This window comes from Peromyscus californicus, unplaced genomic scaffold (assembly GCF_007827085.1).
Source record: "Peromyscus californicus insignis strain IS unplaced genomic scaffold, ASM782708v3 Scaffold_6__1_contigs__length_162567912, whole genome shotgun sequence".
In the NCBI taxonomy this organism is placed as follows: Eukaryota; Metazoa; Chordata; class Mammalia; order Rodentia; family Cricetidae; genus Peromyscus; species Peromyscus californicus.
The window spans coordinates 146,566,209-146,589,083 of record NW_026294584.1 but is presented as its reverse complement, the minus strand read 5'-3'; the positions used below and the strand labels follow the sequence as shown (position 1 = coordinate 146,589,083).

Sequence of the window (22,875 nt, the reverse complement as noted above, 5' to 3'; positions counted from 1 at the left end):
ATGGCTTGCTATTTCCTCTGATCTCCAGGCAAACTTTATTAAAGCACAAATAAAATATCACCACACTTAGTGCCGGGTACAGTGGCGGATACTGCCACTGTACCCGGCACAGAAAATCTCATTACAGTAATGTTTTCTTGCTACGAGTGTAGCTGAGCAGTACAGCACTTGCCAGCTTGTGTGAGGCTCTGGGTTCTGTTCTGAACATTGCAATTTAATATTAGAAAGTGTTTTCTTCTGTGAAGACACATATTTCTGTAAATCAAGATTTAAAGAGAATATATTCAGAATATAAAAATAGTGATAAAAGAGGATTACAAATAAATTCTATCTGACTTTTGGTTTTTCGAGACAGGGTTTCTTTGGTGCCTTTCCTGGAACTCACTCTGTAGCCCAGGCTGGCCTCGAACTCACAGAGATCCACCTGCTGGGATTAAAAGCGTGTGTCACCACCGCCTAGCCCTGTCTGACTTTTTAAAGATATAATAGATGTCTCCATAGCAATGGCAGTGTGCTCTGCTTCGATTTCAGGAGCCTGAAGTTTAAGGTAGTGCGTGCGTTTGAGAACAAGGAAGCACTCGTGTTGTGCACTTGACGATAGTACTGAATCTCAGAAGTTTGTTCACCAGGAGATCTAGACTCAAAAAACAACATTCCGCCGGGCGGTGGTGGCGCACGCCTTTAATCCCAGCACTCGGGAGGCAGAGCCAGGAGGATCTCTATGAGTTCGAGGCCAGCCTGGACTACCAAGTGAGTTCCAGGAAAGGCGCAAAGCTACACAGAGAAACCCTGTCTCGAAAAATCCAAAAAAAAAAAAACAAAACAAAAAAAAAAACAACATTCCATGATTCCATGATGTTACTTCAGGAGGAAGCAGAGCTACTTTGTGTGACTAAAAATCAGAATAGCCACTTCCTGAAGGAACTGACTGCTGTGGGATACTAGGGTGTTCCTCTTCAGAGACCCAAAGTGCACAGAAAACTTAAGCCCTAGAATTTGAAATAAAGAGAAGGAAAGTGGGAAGCATTGCTGGGCATGGATGTGTGCGCTTGTAATTCCCACAGAGAAGCTCTTATAAGTCTGAGGCCAGCTCAGACAACTTAGGGAGACATTATCTAAAAAGGGAAAAATTATTAGAACAAATAAATTAAGACAAAATCAAACCTTGCACAATAATAAAGACATATTTAATACTCTTGAACTAGAATACCTTTATATGGTTAAATTAGTAAAATTTTGTTACATATATTTTATCACAATTTAAAAAAAAATTGTGTTTCTGTATAGAGCACTAGACTTGCTTTAAAAACACATCCTGAAGAAATTTCTCGTGGTGTTAATAACATAAAACTGAATCGTGATCTCATCTTCCAGTTAAAAGATGTCTTTTAAAGGGGCTTAATTTTTTGCTGATAAAGTGACTTTTTTATTTGTATATAAAATGAATAGCAAGCTTTAGAAAAGTGTACAGCTGTGTTGTCACCTGACTCAAGCTGTTAAGAAAGTACTCTTTTTTTTTTTTTTTTTTGGTTTTTCGAGACAGGGTTTCTCTGTGTAGCTTTGCGCCTTTCCTGGAACTCGCTTTGGAGACCAGGCTGGCCTCGAACTCACAGAGATCCGCCTGGCTCTGCCTCCCGAGTGCTGGGATTAAAGGCGTGCGCCACCACCGCCCGGCTAAGAAAGTACTCTTAAAGGTGGTGTGCTCGGGAGGTGGAGGTCAGCCTGGCAATGTGAGGTCCTTTCTCAAAATACCAACAGCAACAAAAATGAATGAACAAATAGGGAGGTAGGAGAGGTCAGAGCAGTCGCAGAGGAAAATGTTGGACTGTGCACAGTGATGCACTCCTGTAACCCCCCCGCACTGGGCCACAGAATGAGTTAGAATCTGGACTGTGCTGTTCAGTGGGAACTTGTCTCAGTCCTCCACTGCAAGAGAGAAGAGAGAGGAGGAAGCAGAGGGACAGAAGGAAATGGGGAAAGAGAAAGGAGCCCTTGGGTTCTTAACAGACAGCTCTCTAGGTAGTAGAAGCACCTACTCTTCAGACTGTAGCTCGATACAGAGTTAGTTTCTCAAATATTATCAGTGGAATCATGGCATGTAATCTTTTGCGTTTTAGAATCTCTTACATAATGTATTTTTGAGATCCAATAATATATCAAATGTGTCAGCACTTTTTTGTTGCCGAGTCATAGTTCATTATGTAACACTGCAGTTACTCTCCTCTGAGGAACTGCTGATATTTAATTTTTAATAAAACTTCCATGCATGTTATATGCAGTCTTTAACTTACATTGGTTCCACAACAGAAGTAAATGAAGCATAAATCTAAACTTCTGTCCAACTTTTAAAACATCATTTCATTTGGACTTGGCTTACCTATCCGTCCTATGTTGTATTTCTTCCCAACTTGCTCTCTGGTTTTATCTGACTTTTTAGAGGTTGATTGATGTCCACTCTGGTGAGTTCTCTTTCATTTTGCTTCTGTGTGCTTGTGCTATTACACATACATGTTTATCTTCTTGTATAATATCCTCTTACTTATCCGTCAAATGCACTTGGGTCCCTGCAAGCCCTTCAGTAGCTTCTTCAGATTGCAGTCCTTGTTGTCACTTTGCATGCTAACACACTGTGAACTCTGTTGTCAATTATTTTGTACCTCCTACCTGTCCCTATCTTAACCAAATTCAGTTTTGTTTTAAGAATATAGGCCTGATTTTATGCTTTCAAATTCTCTACACAATCTAGTAAGTTTTTGAAAACATAATGAACTCTAAGAAAATAATCCTTCAGATTTACCATGTAAATTGCCCATTAAAGATAAAGCATTTCTGGTCAGCGTATAATAAACTTGTGTATTTTTTAGAGAATTTACTAGCACATGTTTTGATGAAATCATGATATATTAAGTATGGTGGTACAAAACTGTAATCCCAGCATTCAGAAGGATGAAGCAGGATTGTCTCCAACCGGCCTGGTCTGCCCAGCAAGACTTTGCTCATACAAACACCAAGGTGATAAAGTAATGAGGCTTTGAGGAAGTCTGTCGCTCCACTCTTGTCCTTTTAAAGATCACCGTCCCTTAGGTATATGGAAATCTGTGTCCTTGAGCAGTCACTTAGCCTTTTCCCATTTGTGAGATAAATCACAATAACTGTAACAATACTGAACTCTGACCACTTTCATGACATGAATGATGTTAAGAAAACTATTTTAAGGTAGAAAAAACTTTGCTGTGAAGAGTTTTTTTACTTTTATGTCATTATAAACTTGTATATCATCCTTTTAATGTTATGCTGGATTTTCATGACTGCTTCTGCATTGTTCTTCTGTAATACATAGTTTTGGTTAGAACGTATGAAGAAAGCTGGGTAGATAGTTAGAAAGTGGACTGTAGTAATAGCTTTTCCAGGGGTTGGAGAGATGCGCCTGTGTACTAGCAGTTCCTATTCCCAGGACACACATAAGAAGCCAGGGTGAATGTGCACATCTGTAACCCAGAGATCAGAAGTAAGCCGAGCTTACAACTCATTGGCCAGCCTGTCTTGGAGAGTAATAAAATAAAATACCTGGCATCAACTGCTGGCCTACCTGTACTCATACCCACATGAACAGGCACATGCAATTATGATAATAGCCTTTCCAAATAATACGGCTGTTCGCTTGGGTTCTGCACCAAATCTTGACAAGCAGTGGTTTCTTATAGGTTTGATTGTAACATTAATTTACATTTCTTTATTATAATATGTGTGTTGAGTTAGGGATATAGCTCAGTGATAAATGCTCACTTGGTATATGCAAAATCCTTGGGTTCTATTCCCAGTACTACCAAAGATGTGTATATGCATACATGTATGTGTATACATACACACACACACACACACACACACACACACACACACACACACACTTGTATGTGATGGCATGTACCTGTAGTGCCAGTTTAAGCTACTTGGATGGTTATACTTGAATGGTTGTGAATTATTTGAGCCTAGGAGTTCAGCAGAAAAACATGAAACCGTGACTCTTTCAAAAACAGAAAGCAGGAGTGTGTGTGTCGGGGGGAGGGGGTTGCTCTGAGATGATGGCTCAGTAGGTAAGAGCATTAGCTGTACAAGCATGAGGAGCCTAGTCACAATTCCAAACACCCATGTAAAAATAAATACAAGCTGGGTATGTCTGTGTGTACCTGTGACCCTAGTGCTGTGGAGAGGTAGGAGATCAGTGGGGCTTGCTGGCCACCAGTGTAGCTCCAGGTTTAGTGAGAGCCCCTGTCCTACGTGGAGAGCAGTAGAGCAGGACACTCAACATCCTCCTCTGACCAGTGCCTATATACACACATGTACATACACCTGTACACACACATGTACATATACACACACAGAAAGGAGATGGAAGGGAGGTAAAGGGGAAAAAAGAGAAAAAGAAGAAAGCTACATGTGGTAGGTAGTGCCTGTAATCCCTGAATTTAAGAGACTGAGCTAGGATTATTGTGAGCTTGAGCAAGCTTGGGCTACAAAATAAGAGCTTGCCTCAATCCTCTAACTCTGCCCTTCCCCTCATGTTGATTTTTGTTGTTGTTGTTGTTATTATTGTTTGAGACAAGATCTCTGTATGCACCCCATCTGACTCATAAACTTGAGATCTTCAGTCTCCCAGTTCCCAAAATTGTTTATAGACAGCCCCACGCCCAGCAGTGCCAGTGTGCTTTTTTTCTGTAGATTTTATATGGCATTTTATAGTTTCAGAACTTAATCTTTTGGAAGTATTAGAATTTCATTCGGGAATTTCTAGAGGGGCTTGGAGAGATGGTTCTGTGTACTTACTGCTCTGGCAGAGAACGAGGTTTAGTTCCAGCCCCCAGTGGTAGCTTACCACCATCTGTAACTTCAGTTCCTGGGGAGCTGATACTCTCTTCTAGCTTCCCTGGGCTCCAGGGCATTGTGCACATACACACGTGCAGGCACTCACTATACATAGAAAATAAAAAGAAATCTTAGACCTTCAGATTTTGACTTATTTCATTATGCAGTATTAAAAGTTTACATTTATTAATTTATTAACACCACCTCACGAGAAGAATCTGTGCGTGTTGCTAAACTGTAGGTGTTCAGTGTTGAGTACATTCAGATTTTCCAGAACTTGACTCTCTGATCCCAAGTTCCAGTTTTATGATCAGCTACAAAACCAGCCATTGCTTTTGTTTGGCTTATTTATTTGTTTGTTTGTTTGTTTATTTGTTTGTTTGTTTGTTAAGTAATAGGCTCATTCAGTTTTTTTGTTTTAATTCCTGCCAAATACCTGAGTGTAAGTACAATTTCCTTGTAGGTCATTCTTTCAGATAAAAACAATATTCCATTTGATTTATGTTTACAATATGAACAGATGCTTGCCTATTAAAAACTATCCTGGTTAGATGTGCAGTGTAAAATTAATGTATACCTCAACCTTTCAAACAATAATGAACTTGAGACTTGATTTTTTAAGAACATTTTTCTTACCATGAATATTTTTTTTCTTAAAAGACAGTATCTTATGTAGTCTAGGCTGTTCTCAAACTCACTGTGTGGCCAAGGATGACCTTTAACTCCTGATTGCCTTTCCTGTACCTCCAAAGTGTACAGGAAATCACAGGCATGTGCTCTCAAAACCAGCTTACATCCTAAGTATTTCAGAGGAACTGGCATTTTTTTGTTCATTAAAGCTGTGGTTTTGTGGCTGTGGGGCATCTAGGGACTACTACTGTGGTACAACTGCCTGGGGTGTACTAAGGTCCCTGTAGCTTTATCCACAGTTCGTTTTTCTGTAGCATCAGTGCAAATGTGAAAAATGCAAATACCACTTTAGAATTATTATAAATAGCCCTCACCTGTTTACTGCTCTGACTGGCAGTGGGACCTGGGAGAATGGAGCTGATAAATGAGGTGGACTAAAGTCTCATGCAACAGCCAAGTTTATTCAGAGCATCAGACAATTCATACTCTGAGTGTTACCTAAGGAAAGTGTACAGTCACGAGGACAAGGCCATACATGGCGGGCTAGCGATGTGTGAACAAGGTACACATGGCAGAAACATGTTTTTCCGTAGAGGCATCTAAACAAATAGCAATAGCCAGTTGTAATGAATAATATGAAGTAAACCAACTCTTGTTTGTTACACCTGAAGGGGCACAAAAACACATTCAGGAACAATTTCATATTTTTGAAGAAACTGAAGTCACAAGACTGTTGTCTTGTTTTCTTAGAGTTTTCTCACAAGCACTCAGAATTCTCCTCACAGGACACAATTCTTGGATGGTGTTCTGACATTCACTCATTGGACCCAGTAAAAAGAAGTAATAGGGATCTTCAGGGGGTGGTAAACAGGCTTTTGAGAACCTCAGAGCTAGAAAAAAGTGTTCATTCTAGGCTAACTTTAAAATACTTGGAAGTTGGTAGTCATAATGATTATTCTTGTGTGTGAGATGAGAGTGAGTTGCAGATATTTTAGTGCTATTCAAACTTTAATTACAAGAACATGTCAGTGTTTTTATAGGTTACTATATCTGAACGACTGATTAGATGAAGTAGGTTACAAATCCTCTTTATTGTAAGATGTGTGTTTCTTTTTAATGAGCTCCACTTGGCTATAAGTGTTTGTGCTTCTGTGTGACCACTGTTCTTTTTGTCCCTCCTCCCCTTGTTCATTTGAAGAACCTCCAACATGTTCTCCTCAGCAGTTCACTTGTTTCACTGGGGACATTGACTGTATCCCTGTGGCTTGGCGCTGTGATGGGTTTACTGAATGTGAAGACCACAGTGATGAGCTCAACTGTCCCGTATGCTCAGAGTCTCAGTTCCAGTGTGCCAGTGGGCAGTGTATTGATGGTGTCCTTCGATGCAATGGTGATGCAAACTGCCAGGATAAATCCGATGAGAAGAACTGTGAAGGTATCAGCAAGTCCTCAGTGTTGGTTTATAGTGTCTTTGCATCAAGTTATTTGAAATTCAGTGGGTTTTTTTTCATCAATAGATTTGCATTTTATATTTATGGCATGAACATTATACATGTTGCTAATTATTTGAACCATTTCATATGTGTAAGGTCTCTGCAAATTAATGTGCTAATTTTGCTACTTTATTGAAATGTCCTGGTGGTGAATGCCTTTTTTACTTTTTTGGCTGTGATAAAAACATCATGACCAAGGGCGTCTTAAAGAATAAACAGTTTATTTTGGCTTAAAGTTTCCAGAGGGAGAGTCTGTGAAGGCAGGGAAGCTGGGAGATCACATCTTCTACCTTAGGATACCAAGCAGAGGGGGTGAACTGGAAGTGGGTGAGACTCTAAACTCAGAAAGCCCATCCCCAGTGATGTACCTCCGCCAACAGAACTGCATGTCCCATAATCTCCCAAAACACCTCTGCCAACTGAGGACCAAGCATTTAAATATGTGAGCCTGTGATGGGGTATTGCTCATTCAAACCACCACAGTGGGCATTTTTATAAAGAAAAGAGGTTTATTTAGATGATAGTTCTGCAATGTCAAGGGCATGTTGTAGAATATTATTTTAATTATGTAAAGTTGTGTTACATTTTGTTTATGTTGCAGAAATTTACTTTATGTAAAGTTGTGTTACATTTGTTTACATTGCAGAATATTACTTCAAGTATATAAAGGTGTGTTACATTTGTTTCTGCTGTATTTGTTTAATGATGTAAAGATGTGTTGCTTTTTTGCACCTGATTGGTCTAATAAAAAGCTGAACAGCCAATAGCTAGGCAGTAGAGGGATAGGTGGGGCTGGTGGGCAGAGAAAATAAGTAGGAGGAGGAATCTAGGCTCAGGAAGAGCGAGACTCGGGAGAGAATGAGGCAGAAAGAAAGGGAGATGCTTGGGACCAGCCAGCTAGCCAGACCCGGAGTAGGACCTACAGAATGAAAGAAAGGTGAACAGCCCTGAGGCAAAACGTAGATGAAGAGAAACAGGTTAATTTAAGTTAAAAAAGCTAGCCAGAAACAAGCCTAAACTAAGGCTGAACATTTGTAATTGATAAGTCTCTGGCAGTCTGAGAAAGCCTGCTGCAAGGGCGTGTGATGGTGTTAGTCTGGTGACAACCTCACGGCAGGTGGCAGCACAGTGGTGGCAGCACTTGGGAGATTATGGGCGCATCTCGGTGGGAGGCCAGAGTGAGAGGAGGAGGTGTCAGGCTTCTTGTTCTTTTAAAAACGTGGGTGTTATGCCTGCAGGAATGTCTGTGTACCCTGAGGAGGGCCAGAAGAGGGTGTCAGATCCCTTGGAATTAGTTATTGTGAGCCTCTATGTGGTGCTGAGAATTGAACTCTGGACCTCTGGAAGAGCTGCCAGTGCTCTTAACCATTGAGCCATCTCTCCAGTCCCCCAGGCTTGCTCTTTTATAGCAACAGTTTTTCTCAAGAACTAACCCAGGGTACATCGAGAGCTCCCTCACACATTCTGAAAAAGAGGTCCAGTTACCTCCCACTAGGCTCCCTCTACCTCCATTGTGTCCTCTGCCCTAAGAACCAGGCCTCCAACATACGAACCTTTAGGGGAGCAAACATACTCAGACCACAAAAACCACACCGGTGAGCTCTGATGATTGAGAAATGGCACCAAAAATTAAGTAAAATAAAAATTTAAGAACAAAGCATGAAATTTCTCTTTTCTACCAACCAGAATCCTTAGAGAATGGAACTTGCTTGTGTCTATGCCTGATATGTTTTTAGATTGTACTTAGAAAGCATTTGACTCTTGATAGAATTTGTCTTCACACTGATAAAAATAAAACTGTGCATTTTTTCTAGTGCTTTGTTTAATCGATCAGTTCCGCTGTGCCAACGGGCAGTGTGTCGGAAAGCACAAGAAATGCGACCACAGTGTGGACTGCAGTGACAAGTCTGACGAGCTGGACTGTTGTAAGTGGGAAGGGAGCCTTGTCAACTGTTCTCAAGAGAATTTGAAAATACCTTTTCTTTTTCTTTCTGTACTTTACTTACAATCCAGATTTCCAGGTAGAACACATGTACTAGTTATTATTTGCACCAGAGATATTTTCCGTTTTGCGTTTAATAATTATTTAAGGGCAGTAGTTTCTTTGTGCAGAGAGATAGTAAAACACCAAATAAACATTGCCCTGCCACAACTAAAGAAACAAAATTCTCAGGTAATTTAGATACCTGGAAATTAATTGCTGATCTGAACTTCATTCTGAACATTAGTTTGTGTTTAACTGTTTTCTTGAAGTGTTTCTACCAGTTTCTCAGGGTCTAGAATTAAAATGCTTTCTTCTCCCTCCTTTCTTGCCATCCTCTCTCCCTCATTGCCTCCATGACTGCCTCTCTTCTTCCTTGTTTCCCTCTGAGCTAGCCTGCCTCCCTCCCCAAGCTAGTCTTGAACTCACTAGTGCAGAGCTACAACAGAGCCACATAAGTGGTAGCACAAAGGAGGAGGCAACCAACTTTTTAGGAATGAAGATCAAGGAAGCTTCCTAGACAAATGATGCTTGAGATCAGATGTTTGTGAATGAAAGTGTTCATTCTACAGATAAGTAGAGATGCTGCATTATGTTTAGAGTCAGGAAGGTGTGAAACCAGTCATCTTTCTGGAACTGCTGTATGTAAATGTGATTGCTGCATTAGCTGTGTCTTGAGTGCGTCACCAAGAGAGAACAGTAGTATCATGAAGGTGATATTCCACTCACGGTTCAGAATCACTGACATTTCTAAGAAAAGGCTAGGGTGGGAATATGAAAGCAAAAGCTATAAAATGTGTTGGAGGTGATATGATTATAGGTAGGGACATCTATTAGGCTGTTTGTTTTCCTATTTCTTTGGACCACATCAAGAGAAGTATAAAGATGACATGCATATTGTAGAGAAACAGGTGAGATGCAATAGCTTTTATGCACATGAAGTAGACTATGTCTTGATTTTTGTTCCCTTCATTTTAAATGCTGGTTGCAACCCACTAAAGATTTGCAGTCTGTAATTGAAAATGCTCAGGAGGCTTTTGTGCCTCTGACTGAAGATGATCTAAATCAAGAGGTGCAGTCCGGCTGGGAAAGGAAGACTGGGTTCCAGTTATTACAAAGACAGAAGGGTTGGTAGCCACTTAGATACAGTTGGCAATTTTCAGTTGACCCACAGGTACCCCACAGCATGACTGGAGTCATTAACCAGGATATGCAGCAGGAACTAAACACTGAAGTACCGTAACATGTCCTGGTGTGGGCTGTAATGTTTGGTTAATGCTATTTGCTGTCTTTGTTTTAAATTTAAATGGCTTTCACGGGCATGCACTTTTCAACTTGCCACGGCCCTGCCAGTATTTATTGTTCTTAATTAGTCTACCCTGTTTATTATCTGTGTTACCTCTGAATCTGGGAGAGGTAGTGATAATGGTGAGTTCAGTTTGGGATATGTTACATTAAAGATGATTATGGACTGTCCCATTAATATTGTTGGGAAGTTGATTGACTAGGGTCTATATGGCTCAGGAAGGTTTTTGGCACGCTTTAGATTATCGATGGTAATTAAAGCTATGGCAGTGGGTGAAATCTCCAGAGAGTAGAGGAATAAGCAAGTAGATAGTAATAACTCAGGGAAGCATGCACAATTAATTGACAGCAAGGATAAGCAGAGCTAGTAAATAGGGTGGGGCATGGTCATGCATACTCAGGACCCCAGCACTAGGGAGGCAGGGGAGGGTCAAGACTTCAGGTTCAACTTCAGCTACATAGCAGGATTGAAGCCAGCCTGGATGGACTAAGTGATACCCTTTTTCAAAAATAAACAAACAAAAATAAATAAATAAAATAAACAAACAAATAGTAAAACTAGGAGAGTGGTGTCTTCCACAGTGAGCAGAAACTGTTTAAAAGAAAACAGGAACCCATTCTGTTGACCATGTAGAAATTGTGAGATGAAGAGTCTCTTGAATTTCCCTGAAGTGCTGAGGGAGGAAGCTTGACATCAGCAGTGTGACCCAGAGACCAGCAGTGTGGAGCAGGAATGTCAAGAAAGAATTATTCTTTCTTGAATGTTGGCATTGGAGAGGAATGCCAAGGCACTAGAAGAGAATACAGAGGTGATGGTAGCTAGCGGAGACTAAAGAGAGCATATGCTTCGGATTCCACTGACTGAACTTGGAGCTGATGGCCACAACGAGGCAACTTAGTGCTGCCATTGTCACTCATTTATTTTCCTAGTAGAGATGAGTTTAGCTACATGGATGGGAGATTTGAGTAACAAGAAGCAGAAAGTGTTTTAAGGAGTCTTCATTATGAGATTATGTATGGGTTAACTAGTCAGAATGGAAGAATTTTCCTTCTGAATAATAGAGGGGCGCTAAATTTGATAGCCCATTTCTTGTTCTTTCCATTCATGCCTTCTGCTTCTTAAAGGCTCAAGTAGCCAGGAATCCAGAAGGTGGGTGTCCTGCGCAGGATCCTTCTCCAGCGCTCTGGCCTTCCTCTGGGAGTCCTCTAGTCATCAAATTAGAGACCTGCATGTATCCTTGCTCTCAGGCAGCCAGGGGGCCTGAGGACAGGAGAGGTTGGATCTGAGTGCCTTGACTCATCTGCAGTTACAGACTCTTCACTAGACCTAAGTGGCACTAGTGCCAGGCTGCTTTTGGCTTCTTCACTGTTCCACAGAGAACATTTGATGACTTCTCTAGGTCTGTCCCTTCTGGCCTGAAATTTTCTGTGATACTTCCTGGTCTGTTATCTTCATTTAACAGCAGCTTCTTTAAATTTATTTAAATTAAATGATGCCATTTAATTCATATTTTTATGTGGTATGATATATAATTATTATGTATTTATTTATATAAACTATATAGTTTGATTCATCAACATATTGTTTTTACTTTTGTATTTTATTGCTATTTTGAATATACAGTTGTTTTTCCATTAGATAACTATAGTATTTTCCATTTTAGATCCAACTGAAGAGCCAGCACCACAGGCCACCAACACAGTTGGTTCAGTTATTGGAGTAATTGTCACCATATTTGTGTCTGGAACCATATACTTTATCTGCCAAAGAATGCTGTGTCCTCGTGTGAAGGGGGATGGGGAGACTATGACTAACGACTATGTGGTTCATGGCCCAGCTTCTGTGCCCCTCGGGTATGTTCCTCACCCAGGCTCTCTGTCGGGGTCTCTTCCAGGTAAGTGAAGACTGCTTTGTGAAAATCTGGTTTTGTCCAATTTTAAGTTCTAAAAACATTACTGAGTTTCCATTGTGGACAAGGCCATTCCTAGGATTACAGACTAGATCACTTTGGGTTTAAGAGCTCGTGAGAGTGTGGTTTTTCTGTTGTTCTTTTAACGTTTATACACTGTCTCTCTGCAGAAAGACTTAGTTAGGTCTGCTGCTTCAGGCCTCCGAGTGCATTGTGGGGCTGCACTATATTAAAAGCAGGTCACCAAGTGCTTTGGTGAACACCTACAATTTAATGTCACCACTCGGGGACCCTGAGGCGATTGAGTCTAGGAATAAAGGAGTCTAAAGATAGATCAGTTTGTTTTCCGAAGACAAGGATTTGGAAATAGCTGGGTGACAGGGAAGGCGCATACTTCCCTCTGCCTTCTCCTGATCTGACCTGGTGGCAGTGGTGCAAGGTTGGTTAAGGTGTGGCCAAATGCCAGAGTTCTACCACTGGGGAGGCCATATTGTTCTTGGGCAGTCAAGCTTTTTCCAGTATTTTGTGGTACCTTTGGTGAGAAGAATCTTGCCTGTTAATGAATATGGAGAAGATGCCTGAGCTCTGAAAATAGGAATTTAGTATGGTGTGACTCTCAAGTAAACAGCCGTAATATTTAAGCTGGTAAATGAGTGTTGCCATCCCTATTTCCAGTAAGTAGAAATGGAAACCTACTTGGAACAAATAGAAGGTTTTCTTTAGCATTAGCAGTTTTGAGTCAAGAGGTATCCGAGTGCCTTCTGTGCATTGGCTCATGTCTTTAAAAGGCTTTGCTTTCTTTGGAGCTTATCTGTTGGCTTAATCTGCCCTGATTCACTGTCTTCATCCTCAAGTCTTCCATGAAAACCTCGTACTCCGAAGGGCCCTTTTTCCTCGGACTGGACCAGGTGGGAGTGACTTGGTCTTATTCGAAGCCAGTTCTCAATGGAACCATTCATTTCACCGTTCGGTTCCTTTTTCATGAAGTCTTTATGGCTATTATTAGAAGAGGACATAAATTGTTTTAGTTGGGCTGCTTGTGACTTCAGTGTTGATTAGTTATTTCATATATTTTTATAAATGTTACTCATCTTTCATTTTTATCTCCTTTAGGAATGTCTCGAGGTAAATCAATGATCAGTTCCCTCAGTATTATGGGGGGAAGTAGTGGGCCTCCCTACGATCGAGCACACGTCACAGGAGCATCATCAAGCAGTTCTTCGAGCACCAAAGGCACTTACTTCCCTGCAGTAAGCAGTCTGCTTTTGCTTTGTTTTTCTTTCACTGTTAAAATACATAGCATGTCAGATTAAGTCATTTAAATGTGAGCACTCAGTAATGGTAATGTAAAAATAGTTGTTAATGTAGGATTTAAGTACATAGGAGTCAATGGAGAATTTACAACCACTGCCCTGTGCTTGTAAATCTTTTAAGTTTGCTGTGTAATAATAAACATAGTTGAAAGCATTGTAATAATTTCATCATTTAAACTACTAAGGTACCAAACAGACTTAGAACCTTTATTTCATAACCTGCTAAGAGAAGAAGCATGTAGCTGGGGAGATAGTTCAGTCTTTAAAATGCTTGTCTCGCAGGTAAGAGGACCTGAGTTCCATCCCCAGCACCAAGATCAAAAGCTGGGCCTGGCTCATAATCCTGAAACTGCAGAGTACAGACAGGAGGATCCCTGGAGCACACTGGCCAGCCAGTCTAGACTAGTTATCGAACTCCAGGCTAATGAGAGCCTGCCTTAAAGGAGATGCACCGTGTCCTGAGGATGACATTTATGGTTTCCTTTGGCCTGCGGTTGCATGCATGCACACATGCTCTTGTACCTACATATATAAAAATGAAATGTAAGAGGAAACACATTAGAATTCCTCTTAAATTAGTAATTTTCCTACAAACATAGAAAAGTTGTGCTTAAAAAATTAGAGCCTGATGGTGCCAAGCAAGCCAGTGACCAAGGCGACAGGGTTTTGTCACCACTTGTTGGGGATAAAGAATGTGTGGCCTAGGAAGTGGGAGCCACAGTCATGAAGTGCTGTTGAGGTGGTTGTTTCGAAAAGAATATGCCAATAGTGTAATGGAAAAGCACAGACACAAAGATAAAGGTGTTCTACATCCATATCTATGGAAGGTTATTGTGAGTTTGATATTTTCATTGCTTTCCTTTCAGATTTTGAACCCACCACCATCGCCTGCCACAGAGCGATCTCATTATACCATGGAATTTGGTTATTCTTCCAACAGTCCTTCCACACATAGGTCCTACAGGTAAGACACATCTTTTCCCTATTCCATTTGTGAACACACTAAGCCTCAAATGAACAGACCATAATCACCAAGAAAGAATAGGAGTCTTGTCTCGACAAGACTTGGCGTTGTCCACCCCCGAATCCTTTCTTTTTTCATTTTATGTTTTAAAAGAGAGTCACACAGCTGGTTCCTAGAGAGTACTGCAGTTGAGGACTGGGCAAGACAGGTCAGAGTCGTGAGAGCTGGCAGGCAGCAGAAGTGTGGAGCGCAGACATGAAGGAAGTCAGAAGGAGGTTGGTCCACGTGTACATGGGTCACTGGGACCTGGAAAGAAAGATTTGCTACGTAGTTAGTTGCATGGAATAAACAAGTCTCACTAAAGGGAATGAAGCATATTTGTAAATCACAACAGGAAGTGATGCCTCTGTGCCAGTTGTGAGTGTGTTGAGTATGTCTGTTACTGTCGTGTGTACCTCACTCTTCCGTCCTGTTCAAACGCCAGCAGAAGCCCGCATGCTGTGTCTGTGGTCCTCAGTACCTGTTAGCATTTGGATGATGTTTCCTTTCAGTCGACTTGACCTGGTCTGACTTTGTAGTGATGGAAATAAAATGGAAACTGCCTGCCCAAATCAGTTAGGACTGAGATAGGGTTGGCTCCAACACGATCATTTCCATGAATTATTGTAGGATTTCTTTTCATGCCACAGTTTTGTTCTAAAATGCCAAAACAAAGCAGAGGCCTGAAAACTTAAAAATATGACCAGAACCTAAAATTTCATTTTAAAAAACTTACTTAATTCAGCTTGAATAAAACATTAGGCAAAGTATACAACTGCTTTAAATCATTTCCCATGTTTAAAGTAGGCTCCAAATGTATGTCGAACTATCATGTGATTTTGCCTAAGCTGAGATTTAACAGAATTTTGTTGATCAACTTCCTGTTTCTTCTTCTTCATTATGAGACTGAATGTTTTTAGCCTTTTAAATTTTAATTCAGAAAATCTCCCCTAGACTTTGGCACCTGTTTGGACAGAAAGGTGGAACAAAAAGGCAAAAGTGCTACGATAATGCCCTGCCAGCACTGAGGGTAAAAGTCCCAGGAAGCTGCTCGGTGGGGCCTGTGGGCAAGGCTGAGTGACCGCGGAAGGCGTGGGCCCTGTGTCGCTAGGACGTTGACGAAGCCCCGTCAGTTACTCTGGCCCCTTGTCTTACAGTCACTGTATTTTAGAGACAATTTAAGCATGGATCTTTAGGATAAGTATGAAATAAGATAAGCTTGGCAATATGTAGAATAAAAGTTGTGAGAAATCATACACAGACAAGCCAGTGTTTTAGGTCAGCTCTTACCTTCATGAGTGTGTTCCTCTTCAGATCGCTTTTCTCAGATAACCATGTTATAACTATAGATTATTTGTAAAGATATATAAACAATTGTAGACGTATATTAAACTCTTACACTGTGTTAGGAAGTTCTCTGACCTTCTGGGCATTTAAAATTGATCATTTTGATATTCAGTTGAAACTGCACTTAGGACAGTATTCCTGACCACACAGAAATCAAAACTACTACTTCCAAGTTAGAATAGTTTCCCTTTGATCTGGCTGGAAGTTCAGCCTGGATTGTGTAATATTTTACTTTTAAAAGAAATGAAGTCTTCAGACATCATTAACTTACCTATCAGGAAAATTATGAAATGACAAAAGAGTGTTGAGCAAGAGCAGACTGTGTGAAGTCCCATTTCCACACACTGTAAAGCTGAGGGAGCTGCTGAGATCTGTGAGTGTGAGGTGTGTAACAGGTGGGCCAAGGCTGGAGTTGAGCAGTAGACCGCTTGCTCTGTGTGGGCAAGGCCCTGGGTTCAGTCCCCAGCACTGGAGGAAAAATAGAACAGTTTTCCAAAGCGCGTCAATAATAAAACTCTTGAGTTGGTTTGTTTTTATTCTTTTATTTTTTTTAATATGATTTTGGGGAGTCAAACCCAGGGCCTTGTGTACAGCACATACACTTAAATTTACCTCAGGGTAGAGGAGCACATTTGGAGCTCAGTCGAGTTCCTCTCTGCTCTCCAACACCATCCATTTTTACTCCATACATTTTACTTGAAACTACAAAGGTCTTCCTTTGCTAATGTACCATTGCCTCTTCATCTATGCCAATTAAAGGCAGTGGCTTTTTGGTTGTGGAGGTGGTACTGGGGATTAAACCCATGGCCCTACTGCACATGCCAGGCAAAGGCTACCCATCCATACAGATCTGAACTGCAGTAGCTCATAGCTTTCAGATTAAATTTATATCTGTTTCTCTGATTCCTGATACAGAATATTCTTCCATAAAACTAACTGCGCTTCTCTATTTTTCCGTGTACTAGCTACAGGCCTTACAGCTACCGGCACTTTGCACCGCCCACTACGCCCTGCAGCACTGATGTCTGTGACAGTGACTATGCCCCCAGCCGGAGAATGACCTCAGTGGCGACAGCCAAGGGCTACACCAGTGACTTGAACTATGACTCAGAACCTGTGCCCCCCCCCACCCACACCCCGAAGCCAGTACTTGTCAGCTGAGGAGAACTATGAAAGCTGCCCCCCTTCTCCATATACTGAGAGGAGTTACTCCCACCACCTCTACCCACCACCACCCTCCCCCTGCACGGACTCCTCCTGAGGAGGGGCCCTCCTCCTCTGACTGCCTCCACCGGGAAATGTAAATACACATCTGGTTGAGATCTGGAGGGGGGGAGGGAGCTATGAAGAAGAGTGAGGCAGACCTTGTACAGTTAACATTATAAAGTGGGTGGGGTACTGGAGATATTTGTACAGAAGAAAAGGATATTTATATATTTTCTTAAAAGAGCAGATTTGCTGCTTGTGCCATAGAAGTTTGTATAAAATATAAATTTGTACTAAAAGTTTTATTTTTGCAAACTAAATACACAAAGCATGCCTTAAACCCAGTGAAGTGACTGAGCACAAAGGAAGCAGGGATAACAGAGGCATCACTGACCAGGAGTGTCTGGGTTTTACTGATACCAAAAACTAAAGAAAAAGAAGAACGGAATACCATCTCAGAGTGGCAAACTTGGAAGTCGCCAAATCGCCTTCAGATTAACTAACATTTGAGGGCCAACAGGTTAAGAAACCATAAAAGAAAAAAATTACAGTACTAACTTTGGACAAAGGGCTTTGTTTTCTCTAGGAATCTAACAGTTTTCTTAAGGAAAATAGATACTTGTACAATCCATTTGGAGTGTGGCTGTTGTAGGAGATGCAATGTTTATTGCAGGATGCTGTGGAGCTGGTGAGCGCCCACGCCTCTGTCACAGTTCTTGGTAACACTAGCTGCTTTCACCTTGCTGCCTCCCCAGCAGCTTGTAGGCCGTTCTGCCAAGAGCCATGATTTAGTCGAGCTTTTTAATCTGAGGAATTGACTACATGGAATTTACTCAACAAGGGATTGATTTCAGTATATCTACTATGTGTGTTCACCATTTGGCTGAGCTTTTAAGTTGAGGCTGTTTTTGCATAATCAAAAGTTAGCCATATTATTGGTCTTCCATGATTGTTTTAATGTTCATTAAAGTGTCTTTTTACAACACATGTAGACAATGCTTAAAAAAATCACAAATCTGTTATATTCTTGTAAATTAGTTTTGTATCCTTGCAGCATACAATATCACAGTGTGAAATCATTTTATGTATATTTTTTGAGTAAAACATTTAAATGTGCTCGGTTAGAAACAGTCTATTTAAAAAGAAGGGTGTTTTTGTTGTTAGGTTTCCCCTGTATTAACTGTTTGTGACAATTTCACTTTCTGTGGACCAGCTTTTCTCAGAGTGACATCTACATGCATACCTCTGTTAGTGTGGTGTGAGGTACCTCCTTGTTATGCACTGTGAACGTGTTTGTTTTCACACAATCCGCAGTCTGTTCTTACAGTCACCCGTGCTTGTATGTGTGTTCTCTCTTATCCCATTATGGATTAGGATAATTTCACAAATATAGCTGCAGAGTCAAATGAGAAGACTTACTGTGAACTTCTCAGCTGCAGGAGCTTGAGTGGTGGAGACTGATGGACATCTCTTCTGTGACATGTCTGACCTGCCGTCCTGATGGTCCTGAGCTGCTACCTCTGTCGCTGTCAGGGCTGACCTGTGGGATGATCTTAGCTAACACTGCTCTGCCGCTGTGCCAGCCATTAGTCTCCTGCTTTTTACACGTGTCTAGCACTCCTCTGCTAAAGTTGAACTGTTTTTAAGCTAGTGTGCTTTTACCTTAGCAGGTGTTGATTACTTATTGAATATATTTTTAAATTATATATTAATGTGAGGCTTCTCTGGATTTTAGAGCCTCAGCGAAAACAGTGATAGAAATGATTCCAGAATTTTGGCCGAGTTTAAGTAACTTTAAAAAAAACACATAAGTACATTTTTAAAGAGAAAAATAAACCTTTCAAGATAATTTATGTTGTTGGGGACAGCTCAGTCAGAATCAGGGGCACTTATCCTGCATATAAGTAAATGGCAATCCATCCATGTCTTACATTTCAGTCAGATAATCATTAACTCTTCCTGTTACTAAAACAAAGTGCTCGGAGTCTAAAACAGAATGGACATTGAACTTGCCTTCTGTGATGTGCAGGGGCACTTGATGCTTAAGTGCAGATGGAAAGGTTAGCAATAACTGGGTATCAGTTAGAATTTGAGGATTCTCTATGTTTACATTTTTAATGTGCATCTTCATCTGGTGGGCTTCCCATGTAGAGACTTGCACTATAGTGAGCCAAGAAGGATGCTGCCTTGTTTCATCTCAGTCCAGGTATTGTACTGAGATGGCAATGGCCTCTTCTTGCAAAATACTAAGTTGTGTGCCAATTTGTTGAAATGATTTGAAGGCAGTTCAAGTTAATCTCAGTATCCTCTTTCTGGGGCAGCTGAGTTGTTGTATTTCTGAGAGTACTTTGTAGTGAGGTGCTTGTCAAACTTGGAAAAGAGATAATGATACTCAAGTTACATGGACAGTTAAGTTTAAGTAAACTGTGTCATAATTATTGAACATAAGAAAAACAAAGGAAAAATAAACTTATGAAAACACCAATTGGGAAAAGGGGAAAGTTTTAAATTAGTATGTGTCTAATTATTTAAGAGGAAACATGACTAAAATTTGATTAGGTTCCATAGTTATTTTGAACTTGTATCTTCAATGCCAGTTCACTGATCGGAGAGTGCATGAGGTGAGCTTTGGTGTAGCTTGCTTTTTGTACACTACAGCAAGCTTTTCTGCATTGAAATCTTTTATAACTAGGACTCAAACTTGACTCCTTTGGAGCCCTAGTCTTCTGACTAAGGCCTGAGAGTTCTTGTGTAGGTCAGGTAAATGGCACAGTCACAGAAAAAGGTGTAGAGTTTGTGGGTAGAATATTTCTAGTATTTTTCTTCTTTTTTTAAATTTTACAATGCTTTTGGCAATGCACACTAAGTTGTAAAAATAGTCATCTATCTTAGGTACCAGTTAGTCTGGGGGGAAGCAATTTTTGTCTCACTGTAAAGGCCCTTCAGTGAACACTGTTTTGAGTTCATAGCTGCGTTTACCTCACAAGTTAATTAAATGTGTTTAGTGACCAGGATGACTTTCTGCAAGTAGGCCTGCTTCTCTGCAAGCTTCAGAAACAAAAGTCTTGTTTTGTTCACCCCCTAATAAACCTTGCTCTTAGTGATTGTGCAGTGCTAATGTATAGCCCGCGTGGCTTTATAGAGAGAAGTACAAACTGATTTCTTACTCAGAATTAGACTGTAGATAGGAGTATGGATATCAGTTGGTTGGCAATATTTAAGAATTCACAAATGAGAGCCATGCATAAGTATGGGTGTGGACTGAGTCCTAAACAAATTTGTCATCAAACATTAGTTAAAATATCAGAATCCCTTTTAATTTCCTGGGGTTTCCTTATCCCAGGCCTAAAACAGGCCATGAGAAGAGGTGATTTTTAGGGCATCTGGGATGGCATTGCTTTGTAATAGTGTCAAATCCTCAGGTTTTAAAGTCAAGGACTTTGGGCCTCAAATGTGAAATTGCACATTTGTGACTTAAGTGACATGCACTGTGGCTCTGTATTCTCAGTATCTTTCTCTGACTGTGCAGCTCATTGAATTCGGCTTACACCTGAGCGGAGAGGGGAGGTAGATGCTCAGGTTTATTTTAGTGACTTAGAATCAAATTTCCAACTGTGTCCCCACCCTTCTTCAATGGAAGGGAACTTTATCAAATTTTTGTTTTATCATTTTCACAGGCATTTATAAACCATTCTTAATTTTATTCCTAGGGAATTTTTAGAATTACAGACTGATTTATTGTACTCAGAAGCAGAGTATGGGCCCAACATATACTAATCATTGGATTTCTATCATCACTTAGCGTTTGCCCAAAGTCAACACCAAAGAGTTATAGACAGCATGCTTTTGCTTAACTGTCCATTTGGGCTTTGTTTATCCATTAAATGTAGGAAAGATGAGGGGGTGGTATAGCTATCTATCCATGTGGATAAGTATCTATATCCGAGCCTAAATATGAGTATTAAGAGGAAAGGAAAGTGAGGAGAATGATTCCATCAGAGTCTGGTGATGGGAGGCTGCAGAGAGAGGATACGAGAGACTGAACTGGACTGGCCTCGTTGCAAGTGAAGGATCTGGTGCTGCTTTCGGATGTTTGTCCTTTTTGAGTCTAAACTTTTTCTTAAGCTTTAATCTTTGTCATTGTCTTAAAGTCAGCTGGTGTTTTCTTGTACATCGACTTTGGTACGATGGTGCTTTGCAAGGATGTATTTATATTATAATGGCCAACATTTGGTCAGCCCTTGTCCACTTATTCACTTCCCCTTTTTGTAAAATAAGTGCTTTAATTATAAATTGTATAAAGGTACCTTGTATAAACCCCCCTTTTGATTATTACAATAAGCTGAATTGTAACAAATGAAATGTTGATTTTTATAATAAAACAATGGAAAAATCAGTGAAAAAATGGAATTGTCATTTCTTTACACCAAGAAATAATGAAAATGATTGTGCTTTGTGTGACTAGCACTGCTGTAATTCACATAACAGCAAATGCAGCTGTGATGCAGTTTGTATGAAGAACTGAGGAGGACTGTTGACTAGTTCAGGGCTGAAGCGCCTGTGCCTGGAAACATCGAGAAGTGCATGCGCTTCAGCACTGCCTTGTTCTCGTTGGTGACTGAGTGATGCCTTTCCCCTCTCCTAAACTAGCCTTAAAGCGGTGTTGCTTTTTCTTTCGTGGAGCGCAGTGTGATGTTGTTGTGAGAGATTTGTGGAGCTAAACCAATGAGAATGTCTGTACCAGGTCCCACTGACCCTCACTTTGCTAGTGTGATGGAAAGTGGCAGTTTAAGTTGAAGCCACATTCTAGTGTAAGGTCATATCAGATGCTTTTGAGTTGATCTTGAGAGAAGTCTTGTTGTCTCCACTTTTCCCTTATGAGGAAGGAGAAAAGGCCAACCACATAGGTCACACCGTTTCCAGTAAAAGGGAGGGAAGAGCCACAGCTTTACTTGAACTTGACGTGGTCTCAAGAATGGTGAAAAGCCGTGTGTATCTTCAGCCTCCTTTTGCCAAATAGGCTTTTGGTGACATTTATACAGTCTGTTTTTTGTTTTTGTTTTTCGAGACAGGGTTTCTCTGTGTAATTTTGGTGCCTTTCCTGGATCTCACTCTGTAGACAAGGCTGGCCTCCAACTCACAGAGATCCTCCCGAGTGCTGGGATTAGAGACATGCGCCACCACCGCCTGGCTTATATAGTCCTTTTAGTTTGAATTTACTTCCTTGGATGTACAGCTTGTGTAGTTTCTGTGAACAACTCAGGATGAATTGTGGCCAGTGCTATCTCTATCAGTTACATCATTATTCAGTCCACACATTGGCATCATTCCCAAAAGCTCAACTTGAGATTTGCTTTTGCAAATTCAGATTTAGTCAAAGCAGAAAATCAATCTTCCTCCATACAAAGGATAAAATGAAGGGTAATTTTATTAAATTTGGCCAGCATTTACTATGCACCAGGCACTATGCTGAGTCCTCCCATTACCACATTCAAAAGTAATCAACTAATTGAGGAATAAACTTGATAGGAAATGCCTTTTGGAGGATGGAATTCTCCGCAGTAAAATTTTTATTAAAAGCAGGTTGTCAGTGCAGAGAAAAATAAGACTGGGACCTAGATTCTGCTGTTGTGTCATGGGGTGGTTGTCTTAGTTACTTTTCTATTGCTGTGCTAAGACACTGAGACCAAGGCAACTTAGAGAAGAGTTTTTTGGGGATTCACAGTTCCAGAGGGTGAGTCCATAGTCATCCTGATGGGAGCATGGCATCAAGCAGGTAGGCATGGTGCTGGAGCAGTAACTGGGAGCTCACATCTTGATCCAC

At 40.7% G+C, this 22,875-nt stretch overlaps 1 protein-coding gene across 1 annotated transcript in view; it reads left to right on the top strand.

The window, feature by feature from the left end:
* The window catches only part of Lrp6 (LDL receptor related protein 6), a 136,392-nt gene extending 114,945 nt beyond the window's left edge, over positions 1-21,447 (top strand). Inside the window, 7 exon segments of the mRNA XM_052718961.1 lie at positions 6,692-6,928; positions 8,801-8,911; positions 11,937-12,167; positions 13,296-13,432; positions 14,362-14,459; positions 16,811-16,964; positions 16,966-21,447. Of these exon segments, the coding sequence (XP_052574921.1) occupies positions 6,692-6,928; positions 8,801-8,911; positions 11,937-12,167; positions 13,296-13,432; positions 14,362-14,459; positions 16,811-16,964; positions 16,966-17,106 (1,109 nt within the window). The 3' untranslated portion in view covers positions 17,107-21,447.
* The last annotated feature ends 1,428 nt before the right edge of the window (positions 21,448-22,875 follow it).